This window comes from Microchirus variegatus (assembly GCF_963457635.1).
Source record: "Microchirus variegatus genome assembly, chromosome: 17".
Lineage (NCBI taxonomy): Eukaryota > Metazoa > Chordata > Actinopteri > Pleuronectiformes > Soleidae > Microchirus > Microchirus variegatus.
The window spans coordinates 19,743,213-19,760,479 of record NC_139818.1 but is presented as its reverse complement, the minus strand read 5'-3'; the positions used below and the strand labels follow the sequence as shown (position 1 = coordinate 19,760,479).

At 40.9% G+C, this 17,267-nt stretch overlaps 1 protein-coding gene across 1 annotated transcript; it reads left to right on the top strand.

The window, feature by feature from the left end:
• Window positions 1-1,958: 1,958 nt before the first annotated feature.
• Window positions 1,959-13,356, top strand: LOC310939134 (vesicular glutamate transporter 1-like; the record flags this gene model as incomplete). Its single annotated transcript, XM_083903800.1, has 13 exons — window positions 1,959-2,020; window positions 6,240-6,492; window positions 7,376-7,494; window positions 7,671-7,785; window positions 7,868-7,955; window positions 8,033-8,119; window positions 9,246-9,421; window positions 9,619-9,768; window positions 9,906-10,038; window positions 11,935-12,045; window positions 12,481-12,608; window positions 12,868-12,937; window positions 13,031-13,356. The coding sequence occupies 13 exons, from the start codon at window positions 1,959-1,961 to the stop codon at window positions 13,354-13,356; spliced, it is 1,818 nt and encodes a 605-aa protein (XP_083759926.1).
• Between the last annotated feature and the right edge of the window lie 3,911 nt (window positions 13,357-17,267).

Genomic DNA, 17,267 nt, shown 5'->3' with positions numbered 1-17,267 from the left:
ACAAACAATAAACTTAATTGTGATCTGCTACAGTTATTGGTAATAATGGATTCTTGTGTTGAATGTATGCCTTAAAAGGTGTTTTTCTCTTCTCACACGAAGGCGCTTCAGGTGTTTCAAGAAGGAAGTTCCACGAGGAGAGGTGTTGACCAGAGCACTGTTGCCAAGACAACTGTATTTGTTGAGCTTAAAAAAACTGCAGCTCCAGATGTGTGTAAGGCTTTACCTCACTGGAATAGGAGGGTGGAGAAAATATGCGCTTTCAGTAAGAGGTGTCACTCTGCACGAGATTCACCTTCACTGTAGCCCTCACTCTTAGAAATAAGGGTTCCAAAAGGGTTCTTCTACAAGGGCTGAGGTTCTACCTAGAACCACTTGCTTCTGGAAAAACCCTTTCCTGAATAAAGGGTTTGAGAAGGGCTCTTGGTAACACTAATGGTTCCAGTAAGAACCATTTTGATCCAGAGAACCCTTTAAAAGCCCTTTCCTGAATAAAGGGTTCTTGGTGGAACCCTCCAAAAGGGTTCCAGGTAGAACCTTTTATAAAACCTTTTATAAAAGGTTCTACCTGGAGCCAAAAAGGGTTCTCCTATGAGGACAAGCCGAAGAACCTTATATGGTTCTACTTAGCACTTTTATTTCTAAGAGTGCTGAAACAATATATCGGACACCAAATCAGTTTTTTGTTTTGAATCATTTAATTTGTGGTCTGTATCAGACCTAAAGATCAGACCATGTGATGTTTGCACTTCACACTGATATTAAGGAAAGAAAGAATGAAACAAGACTCATCTATCACAATTGAAGATCAGATTATGTGTGAGTTTTGCTGTTCATGGTGCCATGAAATAATAAAAAACACACACCTCATTTTCATATAGTAGTAATAGAACACTAAAATGACACATGATTTTTTGCAGTTCATACTTTGGCCAGTTTCACATGTGGACTGGATTAAAGATAATCTGACGATTTATTACTAGTTTCCAGCAAGTGTCTTAAATCACGTGATGCGAATATATGTAACAAAAGTCAAGCTTTTTTTTGTAATTATAACCTGAATAGTTGGAAACGCAATCGCCAAACGATGCGTTATGGCACAATTGGTATGACGCATAGCGCGCGCACAAACACTTTATTTTATTTTTTATCATACATTAATTATCTTAAAGGCTGCACATATTATGACAGTGTTGATTCACAAAAAAAAACGCAATTAAATAAAATAATTACTGATCACGAGAGAGCAAATCATATGTGTCCAACCCAGAGACAGTCGCCTTGCCCGGGAGCAGCCTGCCCCTCCCTCTCCTCCCCTCTCCTCCCCTCCCTGTTTTGTTACAAATCGCCGGGAACTCTGTTAATAATCTTCGATTGGACAGTAACTCCCTCCATTCAAGGCTTGCGTGGTCCAAGAATAGCCGCTCGCCTGAATAGACTCCCGTCTTAAAACAGCCAGGCTGTGCGTGGAAGGAAGTGACATGCTCTCATCTACTCCTACTACTCACACCGGGAGGAGAGAGATTATCGCGCAGGCGGCGGTAATCTGGTTTCAGGACCACGGACAGAGACACCGCTCCGGCGCCGAAGTTCGCTCCAGCTCCGCAAAACCCGGACCTGAGCGGACACCAGAGAGTGTGAAGAAGTTCATGTGAGATCTGAAGTCACTCACTGTGAAGATGTTTGCTCAGGTGATTTCACACAGACGACGAGATTGAAAAAAAAACAATCTGTGGGAAAAATCTGTGTCGAGGACGACAGACTGAAGAGGAGGAGAAGGAGGGGGAGGAGGAGGAAGCTACCACTCCTCATCAAGTAAAATCAAGTTTATTTATTTTATTTTTATTTTATTTTATTTTTTTAAATTAATGTGTGAGTGAGAAACTCGTGCGCTCACTGCGGGAGCGCGCACGGACTTTTTCTTGTGGTCACATTGCTCGGATCCTGGAGTCGTGAGGATGGAAATCCGGCCGGACAGGTTTAAGGCCGTGGCAGCCAAGACTCTCGGCAAAATCTACGGGTATGTAAACATCTCGTTATATATATACATATATATATATATATGTATATATATAGGACACATGACAACCACGTATAAGTGCACATTAGTGTTGTAAAAGTTACTTTTATGCCTTAAAAGCTAGAGCAAAGTGCTCCTTTAAAAAGCTGCAGGAGCTGCATGAGTATGACCTTGCACTACATGTGCTCCTCACAGAGGCTGCTGCTGCTGCTGCTGACTCCATCACAGCAGGAAGTGGAATATATATATATATGTATATATAATGTATGGCTTTATGCAACCACTGTGCACATTTCCACAGAGTCTATGAAAAGACTTTTCTTCATTTTTCTTTGCGTCCGAGGCACAAAACAAAGAGAGTTAGGTTTCATTTCACATCCAAACTGCTCTATCAGTGTAAGATGAAGCCTTGGAATCAATAATCACATTCAGCTCCTGCAGGCTTTTTTTTTTTTTTTAAATGTTGTTGTTGCACTGCTGCTGTGCCATTGTCATATTACAGGAGAAGCCTGGTCTTAACTTTAACTTCACTTCCTGTCGTGCTGCACTAAGTGTGTTTGATAAGATGCTGAGGTGTGAGGTCACACCTGCCACTGGAGGACGGTAGAGTTTTTAGGACCAGGTTATTTCAGAATCAGAAGATATACGGTTACTAGTAAGACGGCACCATATATTACAAGAAATGGAAGTAATTATATATGTATAATAAAAAGAAAAGTCAGCAAAATCCAATAACCCTTTAAGGTTCTACTCAACCATTTGGTCGACCACACTTTAAGTCACTGTATCTCATTGAAAAAATGCATCAAACTGAACTCACTAACACTAAATTAATGTGACTTGTTCTGAATGTTGATGTCTTTATGAATTATGCAAACCAGGTTTATTATGAACAGACATCTCAACCATTTGGTAGAGGCCTGTATCTAAAATACTGTAGGGTCTAAAAATATATCTATATATCTATATATCTATATAGATATATAGATATATATATTGATTGTCATTATTCTTATTATAAATAAATAAAATAAAATAATAAAAAAGCAAATAAATAATTTTTCCTTTGCTTTTTTCTTGGTGCGTACCTTAAAGGGTTAAAACAACCCCTTATGAAAGCGCAGTATGTACCAAATAGGAATTATGATAAATAAGAAGGGTTAAACTATTTACTGAGTGTCATTTAAGTCTCTGTCTTTACGTGAATAAAAGAAAAATGGTTGAGATGTTTGAGAATCTACTTATAATAGTTGCTCAAAAGGAATCACTTTAATTCAAGCTAAAGTAATAAAAGTAAACATATGACTAGCTCATTTGAGTTTTTTCCCCAGTGTGTTGTAAAGTCTCCACTCAAAAATGGCTGACAAACTTCAGTTTCCACGCCACGTGTCACCGGAAATAAAAAAAAAAGTCCTCTGCGACAGTACTGCTCCTGTTTGTGAAAGAACTGTGTGTGGCACACCCTCTTCACTTCCTATCACCCCCCCTTTCACCGGTCGGTCACTGATGGGTGTCTGAAAGCAGGAGGAGGAGGAGGAGAGGTATTGATGGACTCCTCTTCCTCTCTCTCAGGATTTGATGTAGCGTCTAAACACTTAAATCCTCTCCACAAATAGCCTCTGCTCGTCCAAGCTGTCGGCCCACGTAAATCCCTGCAGACCGCACACCTAGGACAGTGCTCTGTGTCTCTCTCTCTGTCCCTCTAAGTAGCCCTATGGCCCTGTCATCGTGCCACCCCTCCTGCCTCTCCGTGCATCTCACAGCCGTGGATTAGGCCGTGGCAGCGAGCCAGGAGCTGCCTCCACAGTGCACTTCATTTCACTGAAGTGCACACCTGTGCTCAGGTGTTCCCTGGACACCTGGATGCCTGGATACGTGGCTGACGTGGCTCAAATCCCTGGTGCTGCCCCACACGCACAGACGTGACTATTCCCCTCTATTCCCTTAATCTCATTTTTAGATCGAGTAGGTGAACGCTTTATTGGAACACGTCCAGAAAACATGGATAAAAATAGACATTATATTGGACATATAGGGTACAATGAAAGTGTGGTTGCTCCACACAGCAGCAACAGTGCACTAAAAGGTCAAATAGACATAAAAATACAACATTTACAACATAATTTAACATTAGTTTACTGATTATTAGCAGTCTTTATGGTCAGTTTTGGTGGAGTGGGATTTGATTTACCTGAAGCGACGTGCAGAGGTCAACAGGTCAAACAAAGATGCGATGGGCGAGATGTGAGGGGTCTCTGTTTTTTTCTGAGGAAAATATGGGAAACTGTTTTATAATAGTACATTTTTCAGGGGAAAAAAACAGCTTCTAGAGTGGAAAATATCAGGTATATAGTGTGACCTCTCTGACTCTCTTCAACCTGGAGTGAAACTCTGATTTATGTTAGCGGTAAAACCTGTGTTTGTCCCACTATTAAATGTCCACAAATATAAGAGTTAAACTCACAGACAGCTTGTTAATATACTGTATATAAGACCAACTTTCAGTCACATCGGTCTAATCCAAACACCAATGATCACAGTTCTGTACATCACATCAACAGTATTTACTGTAAGCAATAAAAATCAGATGTAAAAAACAACCTTTATTTTGCCAGGAAGTCACATACACACACTTATTAACCCTCTGTTCATGAGGCGTTGAAAGCTTTTAACATAAAACGTCTGACGTCTGACGCTCTTATGTATAAGAGACTGAATTGACTTTGTTTTTTATTGACTGCGTGCTGTGAAATCATGAAAGTGTCTTCAGAAATATAGATAATGTGGTTCATTTCTTTTAATTTTAGCCTTTTAATAATCTACACTACTTCTACTATCTTGACATTTGTCCAATATTAACAAATCAGGCTTATTTAAGTGTAAAAGAGATGTTTTTTTTATTTTTTTTTATCACTGAGTTGAAGGTTCAAAGGGCAATGACCTTTTCCTCAAAGTATCAGTCTTCGCTCGTGTGGGGATTACAACGGATTTCCCTCAACTTTGAGTCAGTCGTGAAACGTCAAAGCAGGATATAGTATACGCTACAAAGGATAAAGTAAAGCCCCCCCCCCCCCCCCCCCCCTAAAAAAAACAAGCAAGAAGTGAATGTTGGAGAAATAAACGGGTGCTGCTGAGGACAGGAGTTTGGAGTGTGAATCAGGGGAGATGACGACGACGAGGAGGAGGAGGAGGAGGAGACAGAAGGAACGAAGAGAGCGAGTCCCACCCGGATAAAAATAGTCCGAGAGAGCCAGAGATATTAATAATTCAGCAGGGGGAGTCATTAATACTTGATCACTGTTGAAGATTGTTTCATCCACTGCTTACTGTAACTAACAGAGCTTCTGCTCCGTGTGTTTTATTATGGAGTCGCTGCAATTTCTCAATCAGACTCGCTGACTTTGCTGAACAGATTGACAGCCTTTCACCTGATATGTTATCTGTCACACGTTACAGGAGCTTTGACGACGGCTTCGTCGAGTGTTTTTGGTGATTTTTAAGCTGTAAGATTGTGCATCGAGATTCAAAAAGCGTAGAAAAGGAGTGGAACACCTGCAGTTGAGGCTTATTTAATGTTTATTAATACCGTTCTATGTTGTCGTTGGTATTTATAGTCATTAAAAGAACAAGGAATTGAGTCCTTGCTAATGTCCATGCACTGTTCCCAGAAGCTTCATTCACTGCTGTATTTTGGATAAAAAAAATCACTTTCAATGGCAGATTATAGATCCTATTTTTCCCCAGGAAGGAACAGCAGTCGAGACGTTTGTGCTTTTATCATCTGGACCTGCAGTCTGATCTGAGAACGTTCATGTTTAATAGATCATCTGCTGCGTTCTGATGCATATTTGATGCTCGCCTTAGACTGGAGGCTCCAAGAGGTCAGAGCTTCTGAGCGAGAGACACGAGAGTGAGCCTCGTTTGAAGGGTAAAGGAGATGATGGACGTATGGGTGCAGCGGTGATGAGACAGGTTGATTTTGGCTGGGATATAAAATATTTAACCAATATTTGAAGAAGAAAACAATGCATCAACACCTCGAGAAGAAAGGATGAGTCAAAGTGATGTCAGTGAGCTCCACAGCAGTGCAATCCAGATCTATTGAAACGAGCTACTCCTACTGAAGGAGTAATAACTCTCTTACATGTCACATATTCATATTCAGAGTCTTATATACATCTTCTATCTGCATTTACTCTTCCGAACGTGTTCTCCACAGAGCTCTCGAGAAGAAGCAGGAAAATGGCGAGACCATCGAGCTGTCGGCAGAGGGCCGGCCAGAGCTGGTGGAGGAGAAGGAGATGCCCGTGGTGGACTGCACGTGCTTCGGTCTGCCGAGGCGCTACATCATTGCCATCCTCTCCGGCATCGGCTTCTGCATCTCCTTCGGCATCCGCTGTAACCTGGGCGTGGCCATCGTCAGCATGGTCAACAGCCACAAAGTCTACAAAGACAACAAGGAGGTCATAGTGGTGAGTTGTGGTGATGATCTGGAGCTGAAGTTTGACCTTCTCTCGTGTTTCTTCCTTTCGTAAAGGTTCCCTGTGTGATATTTAGGAGGTGTTTATTGGCATGAATGTAATTATTTCACATGCATGAAAACATACTTATAAGCATACTGTTAAATAAAGTTGTTTGGTCAAGTCATGCAGGGTCCTGGGTTTGTTGCAATCTGCAGTTTCGCCACTGAGTGTCACTATTTCTTACTTAGAGGATCGTAAATGCATGCATTTTTAAAAATGATTTTTTTTTTACCTTTATTTAACCTGGTAAAAACTACATTGAGATTTAAAATCTCTTTTTCAAGTGTGTCCTGGCCAAGACAGGAAGCAGCACAGCTACAAATAAGGTTACAGACAAACAGTCAGCAGGAATACGTACTATCAGTCCTGTATAAAGTACTTTAAAGTTATATTTTAAGTAAAAGTATCTTACCAGAAAATGACTTTGGAAGAAGTTGAAGTCACTTTTTTATAATATGACTTCAGTAAAAGTCTTAAAGTATATGACCTTTGCTGTACTTAAGTATCAAAAGTCATTTTCTGATATAAAATTTACTTAAGTTTTAGAAGGAATAGTAGTAAAAAGTTGTTGGGCGATTTGTTTTTCAACTGGGAGGTTGTGGGTTCTATGGTTCTATATGTGTCCTTGAGCAAGGAATGGGTGTAAAGCAGTTCATCAAGACTAGAAAAGCTCTATATAAATACAGACCATTACCAACTCTTCTTCTTCTGATTTAATTTGGTAGTAATGAGTCACAAAGGTATAGTTAGAGGAACTGTAGTGTAGTTAAATATGAACAGATACATGCATTTTTAATCTTGTAAAATCATTTTAATTGTCCTCCCTTAACAGAAAGCTCAGTTTGACTGGGACCCAGAAACCGTGGGAATGATCCACGGTTCATTCTTCTGGGGATACATCGTCACTCAAATCCCAGGAGGGTTCATTTGTCAGAGGTTTGCAGCAAACAGGTGCGTTACGTCACGTCTTATGTGCAGTAGAAAGACTTTTGTGAAGCCTCGAGATTAGTGTTTGACTGAAGCTGTCAATCACATAGAGTTCCCACATATGTGCCATGTTTATTAACATTGTACACACTGCACTGATTCACCTTCTAATACTCATACTCTGACCCTCTCTGCTCCAGAGTGTTCGGCTTTGCCATCGTGGCCACGTCTTTCCTGAACATGCTCATCCCCGTGGCGGCGCGGATGCACTTCGGCTGCGTCATCATCGTCAGGATATTTCAAGGACTCGTGGAGGTGCTTTGGCTCTTCTCTGAACACGACACATGGACAATGACAAAGACGTGACGCTGTTGTTTCTTCTTGCCCTCCTCCACAGGGTGTGTCCTATCCTGCCTGTCATGGTATTTGGGCGAAATGGGCACCGCCTCTTGAAAGAAGTCGTCTGGCCACGACAGCCTTCTGCGGTCAGTGCTGCATGACTGTGATGACACTGATTCTCTGCAGGTGAACGACACCTACAACATCTCTGTGTTTCTTCTAGGTTCCTATGCTGGTGCTGTGATTGCTATGCCGTTAGCTGGAATCCTAGTCCAGTACTCGGGATGGTCATCAGTCTTCTATGTCTACGGTGAGCGACTGTTTACCTATAGGCAACAACACTGACTCACCAACAACCATCCACTTTCACACTCACGGTCAATTTAGAGTGTCCAATTTACCTAATCCCCAAATCTGCAGGTTTTTGGACAGTGAGAGAACTTCATGCAGACCCTTGTTCCCACTGGGTCACGTACACGTATTTAACTATTAAAACAAGCATGAGATGAGATGTTTTCAGTCTGGCTGTGAGGGGTTGAAAGAAAGAAAGGAAGTCCCCTGCAGCTGCAGATGAAGCTGCTTATAATGGGACCTTTTGTGCAGGACCATTGAGCTCCCAGGATTCACCTGACCCGGTCGGAACACGAGACTTTCTGCATGGAGGTTGCATTTTCTCCTTGTGTGGGAGTGTTTTTTCTTCCTCTGGGTTCTCCGGTTTCCTTCAGTGGTCCAAAAAACATGCAGATTTGGGGATAAAGGACACTCATGAAATCACATGTGTCAAACTCAAGGCCCGGGGGCCAGATGTGGCCCGCCACGTCATTTTATGCGGCCCGCGAGTGATTAATTGGTCTTAAAAATCAGATTTAAAATAGGTCCATGCTGCTTTAAGGCGTGTGTTGACCATAAACTAAATTTCCCACAATGCACAGCGATTGCGTTACCCGCAAAGTGACGGCACCGCCACCAGATCGCAGTGTATCATTGTATATGCATCATGCGACGACTGAAATTGAATAAGTACTAAATACAGAAAGTTATTTATCAATATGTTGCGGGATAGTTAGCATTATTTTACATTATATTTGGTTAAATGTAGTTATATTTATTCTGTATGACAGTTACATCTGGCCCTTTGAGGGTAACCGTTATGCTGATGTGGCCCTCAGTGAAAATGAGTTTGACGCCCCTGCTCTAAATTGACCGTAGGTTTAAGTGAGATAGTGGATGTTTGTTTGTCTCCATGTGTCCCTGTGATGGACTGGCGATCTATCCAGGGTGTACCCCGCCTTCGCCCTATGTCAGCTGGGATTGGTACCAGCACACTCCACGACCCTCATGTGGAGGATAAAGCGGTAGAAGATGGATGGATGGACCCATCACCCACTATTATCTGACTTATTATTATTATTCCTCCCCCTCCTATCCTTCCTTAGGAAGTTTTGGGATCATGTGGTACTGCTTCTGGACCCTGGTGTCCTACGAGAGTCCGGCAGCACATCCCACCATCACTGAGGAGGAGAGGACGTATATCGAGGAGAGCATCGGCGAGTCAGCCCAAAATTCAATACTGGTTCGTCGAAAAAACACCTCTCTGTGTCAGCACTTAACTGTAAATGAGTAAATGAGAAGGATTTGCACTTTTCTTAAAGGTAGAAACAAGCTTAGTAAGACGAGAAGAAAGTTTCCTTGTATGGACCAAAGACTCACTATTGTATTTGTAATTCTGGTCAATATTTGTATGTATTTGTATGTGACATAATCGTGATATAATAACACAATAGTAATATATTTTCTCACGCGTGACAGAAATTTAACACGCCATGGAGGGCGTTCTTCACTTCCATGCCCGTGTACGCCATCATTGTGGCCAATTTCTGCAGAAGCTGGACCTTCTACTTGCTTCTCATCAGCCAGCCGGCTTACTTTGAAGAGGTGTTTGGATTCGAGATCAGCAAGGTAACACAATTAATGTGGTGAAGTGTGTGTGTGTGTGTCATGAACACAATTTGAAATACATGACACTGCAGCTTTCAGTGAGTTGAGAAACATCTGATATTATTTTTGCTCAAAAGCTTGTTTTTTTTCTCACCTAGGTGGGCATAGTTTCTGCACTTCCCCATCTGGTGATGACCATCATCGTGCCCATTGGAGGTCAGCTTGCTGACTATCTCCGCTCCAACCAGATCATGACCACCACGAATGTCAGGAAACTCATGAATTGTGGAGGTAAGTCACGTGACTTGTCTCCAGTCTGACTTAAGTCGCACATTTGAGGACTTGAGACTTGGATATCTGGGAAATTATCTCCATCTTCTATATATACAGTACTTTGATTGATTAGTACTGTATATACTGTAGTACTTGATTCTTGCAAGAATGACTTCAGACTTGTTTGAGACTTGAAGTTTAAGACTTGAGACTTGAAGGTTAAGACTTGAGAATTGAAGGTTAAGACTTGTGACTTGAAAGTTAAGACTTTGAGACTTGAAGGTTAAGACTTGAGACTTGAAGGTTAAGACTTTGAGAATTGAAGGTTAAGACTTTGAGAATTGAAGGTTAAGACTTGATGCTTGAAGGTTAAGACTTGAGAATTGAAGGTTAAGACTTGTGACTTGAAAGTTAAGACTTTGAGACTTGAAGGTTAAGACTTGAGACTTGAAGGTTAAGACTTGAGACTTGAAGGTTAAGACTTTGAGAATTGAAGGTTAAGACTTGATGCTTGAAGGTTAAGACTTTGAGACTTGAAGGTTAAGACTTGAGACTTGAGACTTGAAGGTTAAGACTTGAGACTTTAAGAGTTAAGTCTTGAAGGTTAAGACTTGAGACTTGTGACTTGAAAGTTAAGACTTTGAGACTTGAAGGTTAAGACTTTGAGACTTGAAGGTTAAGACTTGAGACTTGAAGGTTAAGACTTTGAGACTTGAAGGTTAAGACTTTGAGACTTGAAGGTTAAGACTTGTGACTTGAAGGTTAAGACTTTGAGAATTGAAGGTTAAGACTTTGAGACTTGAAGGTTAAGACTTGAGACTTGAAGGTTAAGACTTGAGACTTGAGACTTGAAGGTTAAGACTTTGAGACTTGAAGGTTAAGACTTGAGACTTGAAGGTTAAGACTTGAGACTTGAAGGTTAAGACTTGAGACTTGAGACTTGAAGGTTAAGTCTTGAAGGTTAAGACTTGAGACTTGTGACTTGAAAGTTAAGACTTGAGACTTGTGACTTGAAAGTTAAGACTTTGAGACTTGAAGGTTAAGACTTTGAGACTTGAAGGTTAAGACTTGAAACTTGTGACTTGAAGGTTAAGACTTTGTGACTTGAAGGTTAAGACTAGAGACTTGAAACTTGAAGGTTAAGACTTGAAACTTGAAACTTGAAGGTTAAGACTTGAAACTTGAAACTTGAAGGTTAAGACATTGAAACTTGCATACGTGTGACTTTCACCCGTCTCTTGCTAATAATGAAGATACTTGCAGAGAGGACACACGCACATATATACAACACAACATTGATCTTGTCTCACTCTGCTGCAGTACAGGATGTCCTTCTTGTTTCACACCTTGAGATTTCACACCCCTACCCAAACGTGCACCATTTACTATTTTTGGTCTCCAACTGCATTTTATTATATGTATACTGTCACTTTACTTCTACTTTTTAAACCCCTACATGTTTCATTGGGTTGTGTTGTTTTACCTGAGTGTTCTAATGCTGCCACAAAAGTAAAACATCCTCCCAGGGATTAATAATATCATCTATGTATCTGTCTATATGGATACAATACAGTTGTAGATTGACTGTTGATCAACCTGAAAACCATGGTTGTGAGTCAGTTCAGCTGTGGTGAGAAGACATTTTTTTTGCGAGACAAAAATGATGACTCACAAAGCAGAAGCGTTTGTCGGCTATTTTTGAACTTTTAGCGAAGTGAAACGCTGAAGTGTACGGAGAACTGTCAGTGCCGAGGCTATTTCAGGACGGCCGCTCTGTGATCGGCAGTTTTTCTGTCGACTTGAACACAAACACACAGACACACACACACACACACACACACACACACACACACGTCTCTCTTTGACACTTCTGTCTTTTTGTCTCTGTGGTTTCTTCCCCTCGACTCTCGTCAGGTTTTGGGATGGAGGCGACTCTGCTGCTGGTGGTGGGCTTCTCTCACACCAAGGGTGTAGCTATTACATTCCTGGTCCTGGCTGTGGGTTTCTCTGGCTTTGCCATTTCAGGTGAAAACATAAAATATGTCTTTATTTAAGTTTCTTTAAGGCCCCTTACCTTTAAAGTCCAGTGTGTAAGAAATAGTGACATCTAATGGTGAGACTTTAACTTCAAACTTTGACCTGTGTATGCAGAAGAAATAGAGTCATAAATAGAGACTAAGAAACTTTACTGTAAGTGAGTCGCACATGTCATATCTTCATTGGTGTGATAGTAAAAACACACAAAATACTTCTTCAATAAACAGTATACACACCTAAAATTACCCTAAAAATTCAGAGGACAGACTTCAACAACATTCCCCAAAAACAGGCACATGGCATCACACCACGGTCCTCATATAATAAATAACAACAATCATAGATTTTGGAGGTTTCATTCTCTGAGATTTACTTTGAAATATACATTATATAATTGTAATAAAATGTGTTATTTCCCCTAAGGTTTCAATGTGAACCACCTGGACATCGCGCCACGATACGCTAGCATTCTCATGGGCATCTCCAACGGTGTCGGCACGTTGTCCGGCATGGTTTGCCCACTTATAGTCGGCACCATGACAAAGAACAAGGTGAAGTATTATATCTCATGTATATATATATATATATATATATATGTCATGACGCTGACATAAAAACATTTCATTTCCTTTAAAAAAAAATGTTTTTCTTATTTTGCTTGGTGTCACAGAAAATGATGAATATCACTTCCTCATAAAGACTTTCTTTCAATGTATTTTAAGGATAAATCTGGAAGTGTACTAGGTCAATAACACACCCTTGTTTTAAGGTTTTTTAACCATTTGTTTTCTTCTCGCCCTTCATTAACAGACACGAGAAGAGTGGCAGGGTGTGTTTCTTATCGCCTCAATTGTCCATTACGGAGGTGTAATCTTCTACGGTTGGTATATTCTCTCTCAAATCATCAGGATGTCGGTGTAGACTTAGCGTCGCGTGTCAATCTCACGTCTTTTCGTTATCGTTTCTGCCGCAGGGCTCTTTGCGTCCGGCGAGAAGCAAGCTTGGGCCGAGCCCGAGCAGCTGAGCGACGAGAAATGTGGCATCCTGGACGAGGATGAGCTCGCAAACGAGACGGAGGAGCTCTACCGCACGAGCGGCGGAGGAGGTTACGGAGCCATGAACCAGGGAGGAGTGGATCCCAATGGAGGAGGAGGAGGAGGAGGAGGAGGAGGAGGAGGAGGAGGAGGAGGAGGAGGAGGCTGGGTCACCGACTGGGACAAAACCGAGGAGTATGTGCAACCGGCAGCCGGAACCAATGACTACTTTTACAGAGGGGAGGAGGACAAGGAGCTGACGTAAGACAACGTGGATGCTCTCCACAAACGGCACAGGCAACAGAGTGAAAGAATCACCTGATTTAAAGAAGTGCAGACTTGTGCAAGGGACAATTTTCTGCAAGTCTGTAGGTCCGACTGTACGACTATATCATTACAGCACAGAACTGAATTCAAAGAGACTGCACGCTGCAGGTGAAAACATTAGTAGATATATAAAAAATTGTGTGTGTTTGCGTGTTTGCAGTTGTGTGACAGACAATCTATGTAAAAAAAAAAAAGGAAAAAAAAGAAGAAGTTCTAGGACCTGTTAGCCTCGTTGTATTATCGATTGGAGGAGAAGGGTGGTGTTTTAGGCCCGGTGTGGCTTTCGTTGATGTTTATTCATTGTAGTATTTATAGAAAAGTACTCTGAATTGGCAGATTTCAATATAGTATACCTCTCATTTTTATTTGAATCGTACCATACAAGACCATACGAGGCACGCATTTCTGTTTTTCTTTTTGATGTGCACACTTTTAGGGAAAAAAGCGTTTCACTTGTGCCAATACAACTAAAAAAAACACTTAGCGCTCATAGTATTGGTTTACTGATCCACTGAGAATTGAACACCCTGTAATGTAATGTATAAATAGACCACACTGGCCAATTTTAGATGCAGCGGTTTGATTTAATTGTGCAAAGAGGCATATAACCTGTCATATTTGACTATAGGGAATGGCATTGTCTGGATAAAAATCTGGATTTTGTAATATATCAGGTCCCCACAAGTCATTTTCTTCAAAATCTGAAGCTTTACATGCAACTTTTTCTTCATAATATCATTCCTTTATGTCACTATTGGGTGTTAACACATTCTTTTTCAGAAAAACGCACAACTCAACACATGGACAGTTTATTCTTTGTCTGAGGGCCAGAGCAGTAAATGTAGCATCTATGTCTAACTCTATAAATGCATCTATACGTCTGTTTGACTGTCGTTTCGTAGCATATAACTGTCCAACGGGTGCTTTACACAGGCTTCAACCTTGGCAGGTGACTTACTTAAGTGTGCAGTGCCGACTTGTATAGAAAGTTCTTAGATAGGAAATGTAAGAGATATTGGTAGGAAATGTCACACACACACACACAGAGAGAGAGAGAGAGAGTGCAGCACCAATGGATATTCTTTCATTTTCAAACACAACACACTATCAATAAAACATATAAACGGGTACATATTGAACGAGTCATGCTCGAGTACACCTCAAAAGAAAGTCATCACACACAGAAAATCTCAAATAAATGTTCTAAGAAGATGTAAATTAATTAAACTCCCCTTTTCTTTATTAATGTACATAGTGCACCGAGCTGGAAATGTTAGATTATCAGTAAAAAAAAAAACACAAAAAACTGAAAGGCTGATATCGCATGGACAACAAAACACAAACATCTTACAACAAACAACTGTTTTATTTATTATTTTTTAGCACATGTAATGTATTGATACCCGCCCTCTCGTGGGATGGTACCAGTGTTTCATTGATTCAATTTCACTCACACTGTATTGAATATGACACATAAGGGGTTTTAACCAGTTTGTTTTGTTATGCTATTGTTTAATGTTTTGTTCTCTGTTGTAAACAAACCATAAATGTAAAAAAAAAAAAAAAAAATCATATACATGTGGAACATTGTATAATAAAACCTGGAGGTTCTGATTCATGTAAGGTAATTTATGGACAATTTATTCTTAAAGGCGCCATATGTAAGAATGTGGCCAAAAACGGTTACTACACACAAATTCAAAATACCGAGGTCTTTTAGGTTTCTTTTCTCCGCCGTTGTAGCTCAGAAGTAACTGGCAACCCGTGGTTGCTTGGCAGCTGAGATTCTACTGATTGCAATGATAGGTAGACGGCGGTAGGTGGCGCCACATGCCAAAACATTATTTGCAGTCCACAAAATATTTTTTTAATGCAAATATTTTGGCTGTACTGTTGTTGTTGGTGAGTTCAGTTTGTTATATGAATATTATTCATGAGTCTCTGTGACATATTAGGAGGATTTTAATGGCCAGTTGCTTTAGATTTATTACATAATGCACCTTTAAATGTACTTTTTTGTTGTTTTCAATGTCAGAACCTGTTTTGTTTTGTCCCGTATCATGATTCAGGAAACCGGCCGGGGGTTTCATGTTTTCCTCTCCAGACAGTGTGTCGATCCCCCCCGAAGTGAACGTACAGGAGCATGAAAATGAAGAAGAAAAATAGATTTTGATAGCACCGGGACAATGGGGGCTTCAACACTTTCCTCGACCAGTAAGGAGCGCTCAGGCAAAGACACTCACCCTCAGTGCCCTGCTCAGGTATCTGAAATCAATGGGATTATCCCGTATCCATCTGTCGGTAAGAGAGTAAGAGAGCAAGTGAGGAAAGGCAGGGAGAAAGATATTCATCACTGACATCTAATAATAATACTGCAGTAAAACCTTCCCCGCTCTGTACCAGCATCATGTTGCACACACAGGGAAAATAAAGGCACAGAGGGGGAAACAGGAGCAGCAGTGGGATTAGAGGATGTGATCTGATTTAGGGGCCAACGTAACAAATCCAATACATAACACATTCAGCTATTGTTGGAAATGGGCTGTGGTGCTTTTAAACACACTGTGAATGCTGCATGACACATTTATGGACACTTTTTATTATCATTATCGAAATATATAATGTTGAATATTACGGAAGCGCATTGCATTCACTTGAAAAAAAACACAAACTCCTGTTTTTCTGAGTAATTAATTTTCCATCCCTGTTTTTTGTCTAATGTTTTTCCTGATTTTCGGAATAATTTTTTCTTCTGTTTTTCAGAGTATTTTTTTTTCTTCTGTTTTTCGTGCAAATCTACGGAGCACCAGACATGACATGGCCAAAAAAATTTTTTAATCATGGCCACAAAATATTATTTTGTGACTACAAAATATTATTTATTTACACAATTAACTTTTGAGGGCACGAAATAGTATTTTGTTGCCACAATTCTTTTTTTTATGACCATGTCATGTCTGGTGCTCCATACAAATCCCCCCCTGTTTTTCCTAGTCATTTTTTTCTGAATTATCGAGAACTCTCGCGAGAACCTCCAACCTGCAAGTGACTCCCATAGACCCATAGACCTGTGGTGGTCCCGCACATACATGCCTCATCCACTATCTACCGTACTGGACTCTGAGAGCGCAGACCTTACTCCAAGGCAGTGTGCTTTTCTAGTTTTGAATAGTTTAGTCTAATAATTTAGGGGGAAAATGCTGTGAAAAAGTTGTAGGCACAGTGCCTACAAAACAAACCCTAACCGCAGGCCTGGGTCATACACCGAGTGATATAACCATCAGTCCATCATCTATTTCTTTATCCTCCACCGGAGGGTCGCGGTGGTTGCTGTGCCTATCTCAGCTGACGTAGGGCGATAGGCCCAGGCGTACACCCTGGACAGTTTGCCAGGCCATCGCAGGGCGTGTTGTGACCAGTGATAGCGTATACGGATCACGCCCAAAATTTTATCAATAATAATAAATTACTCCAAAAAACAAACCAATTTTTTTTTTTCAAGTGAATGCAAATATGTACGAAAGAGTAATTATTTTTGTTTTACCTCGGCCAAGGAGGTTATGTTTTCGCTGTAGTTTGTCTGTCTGTTTGTCTGTCTGTTAGTTAGCAACATAACTCGAAAAGTCACAGACGGATTTGGATGACATTTTCAGGAAATGTCCGCAACGGGACCAGGCACAAGTGATTACATTTTGGGCGTGATCCATAGACGCTATCACTGGTTACAACACTCGCTGTCTGACCATAACGTTATCACTGTTATGACACCCGGTGTCTGACCCAGGCGCGCCAACAGGGTGTATTTTGTCGGCACTGTGCCTACAACTATTTCACAGCATTTTCCCCCTA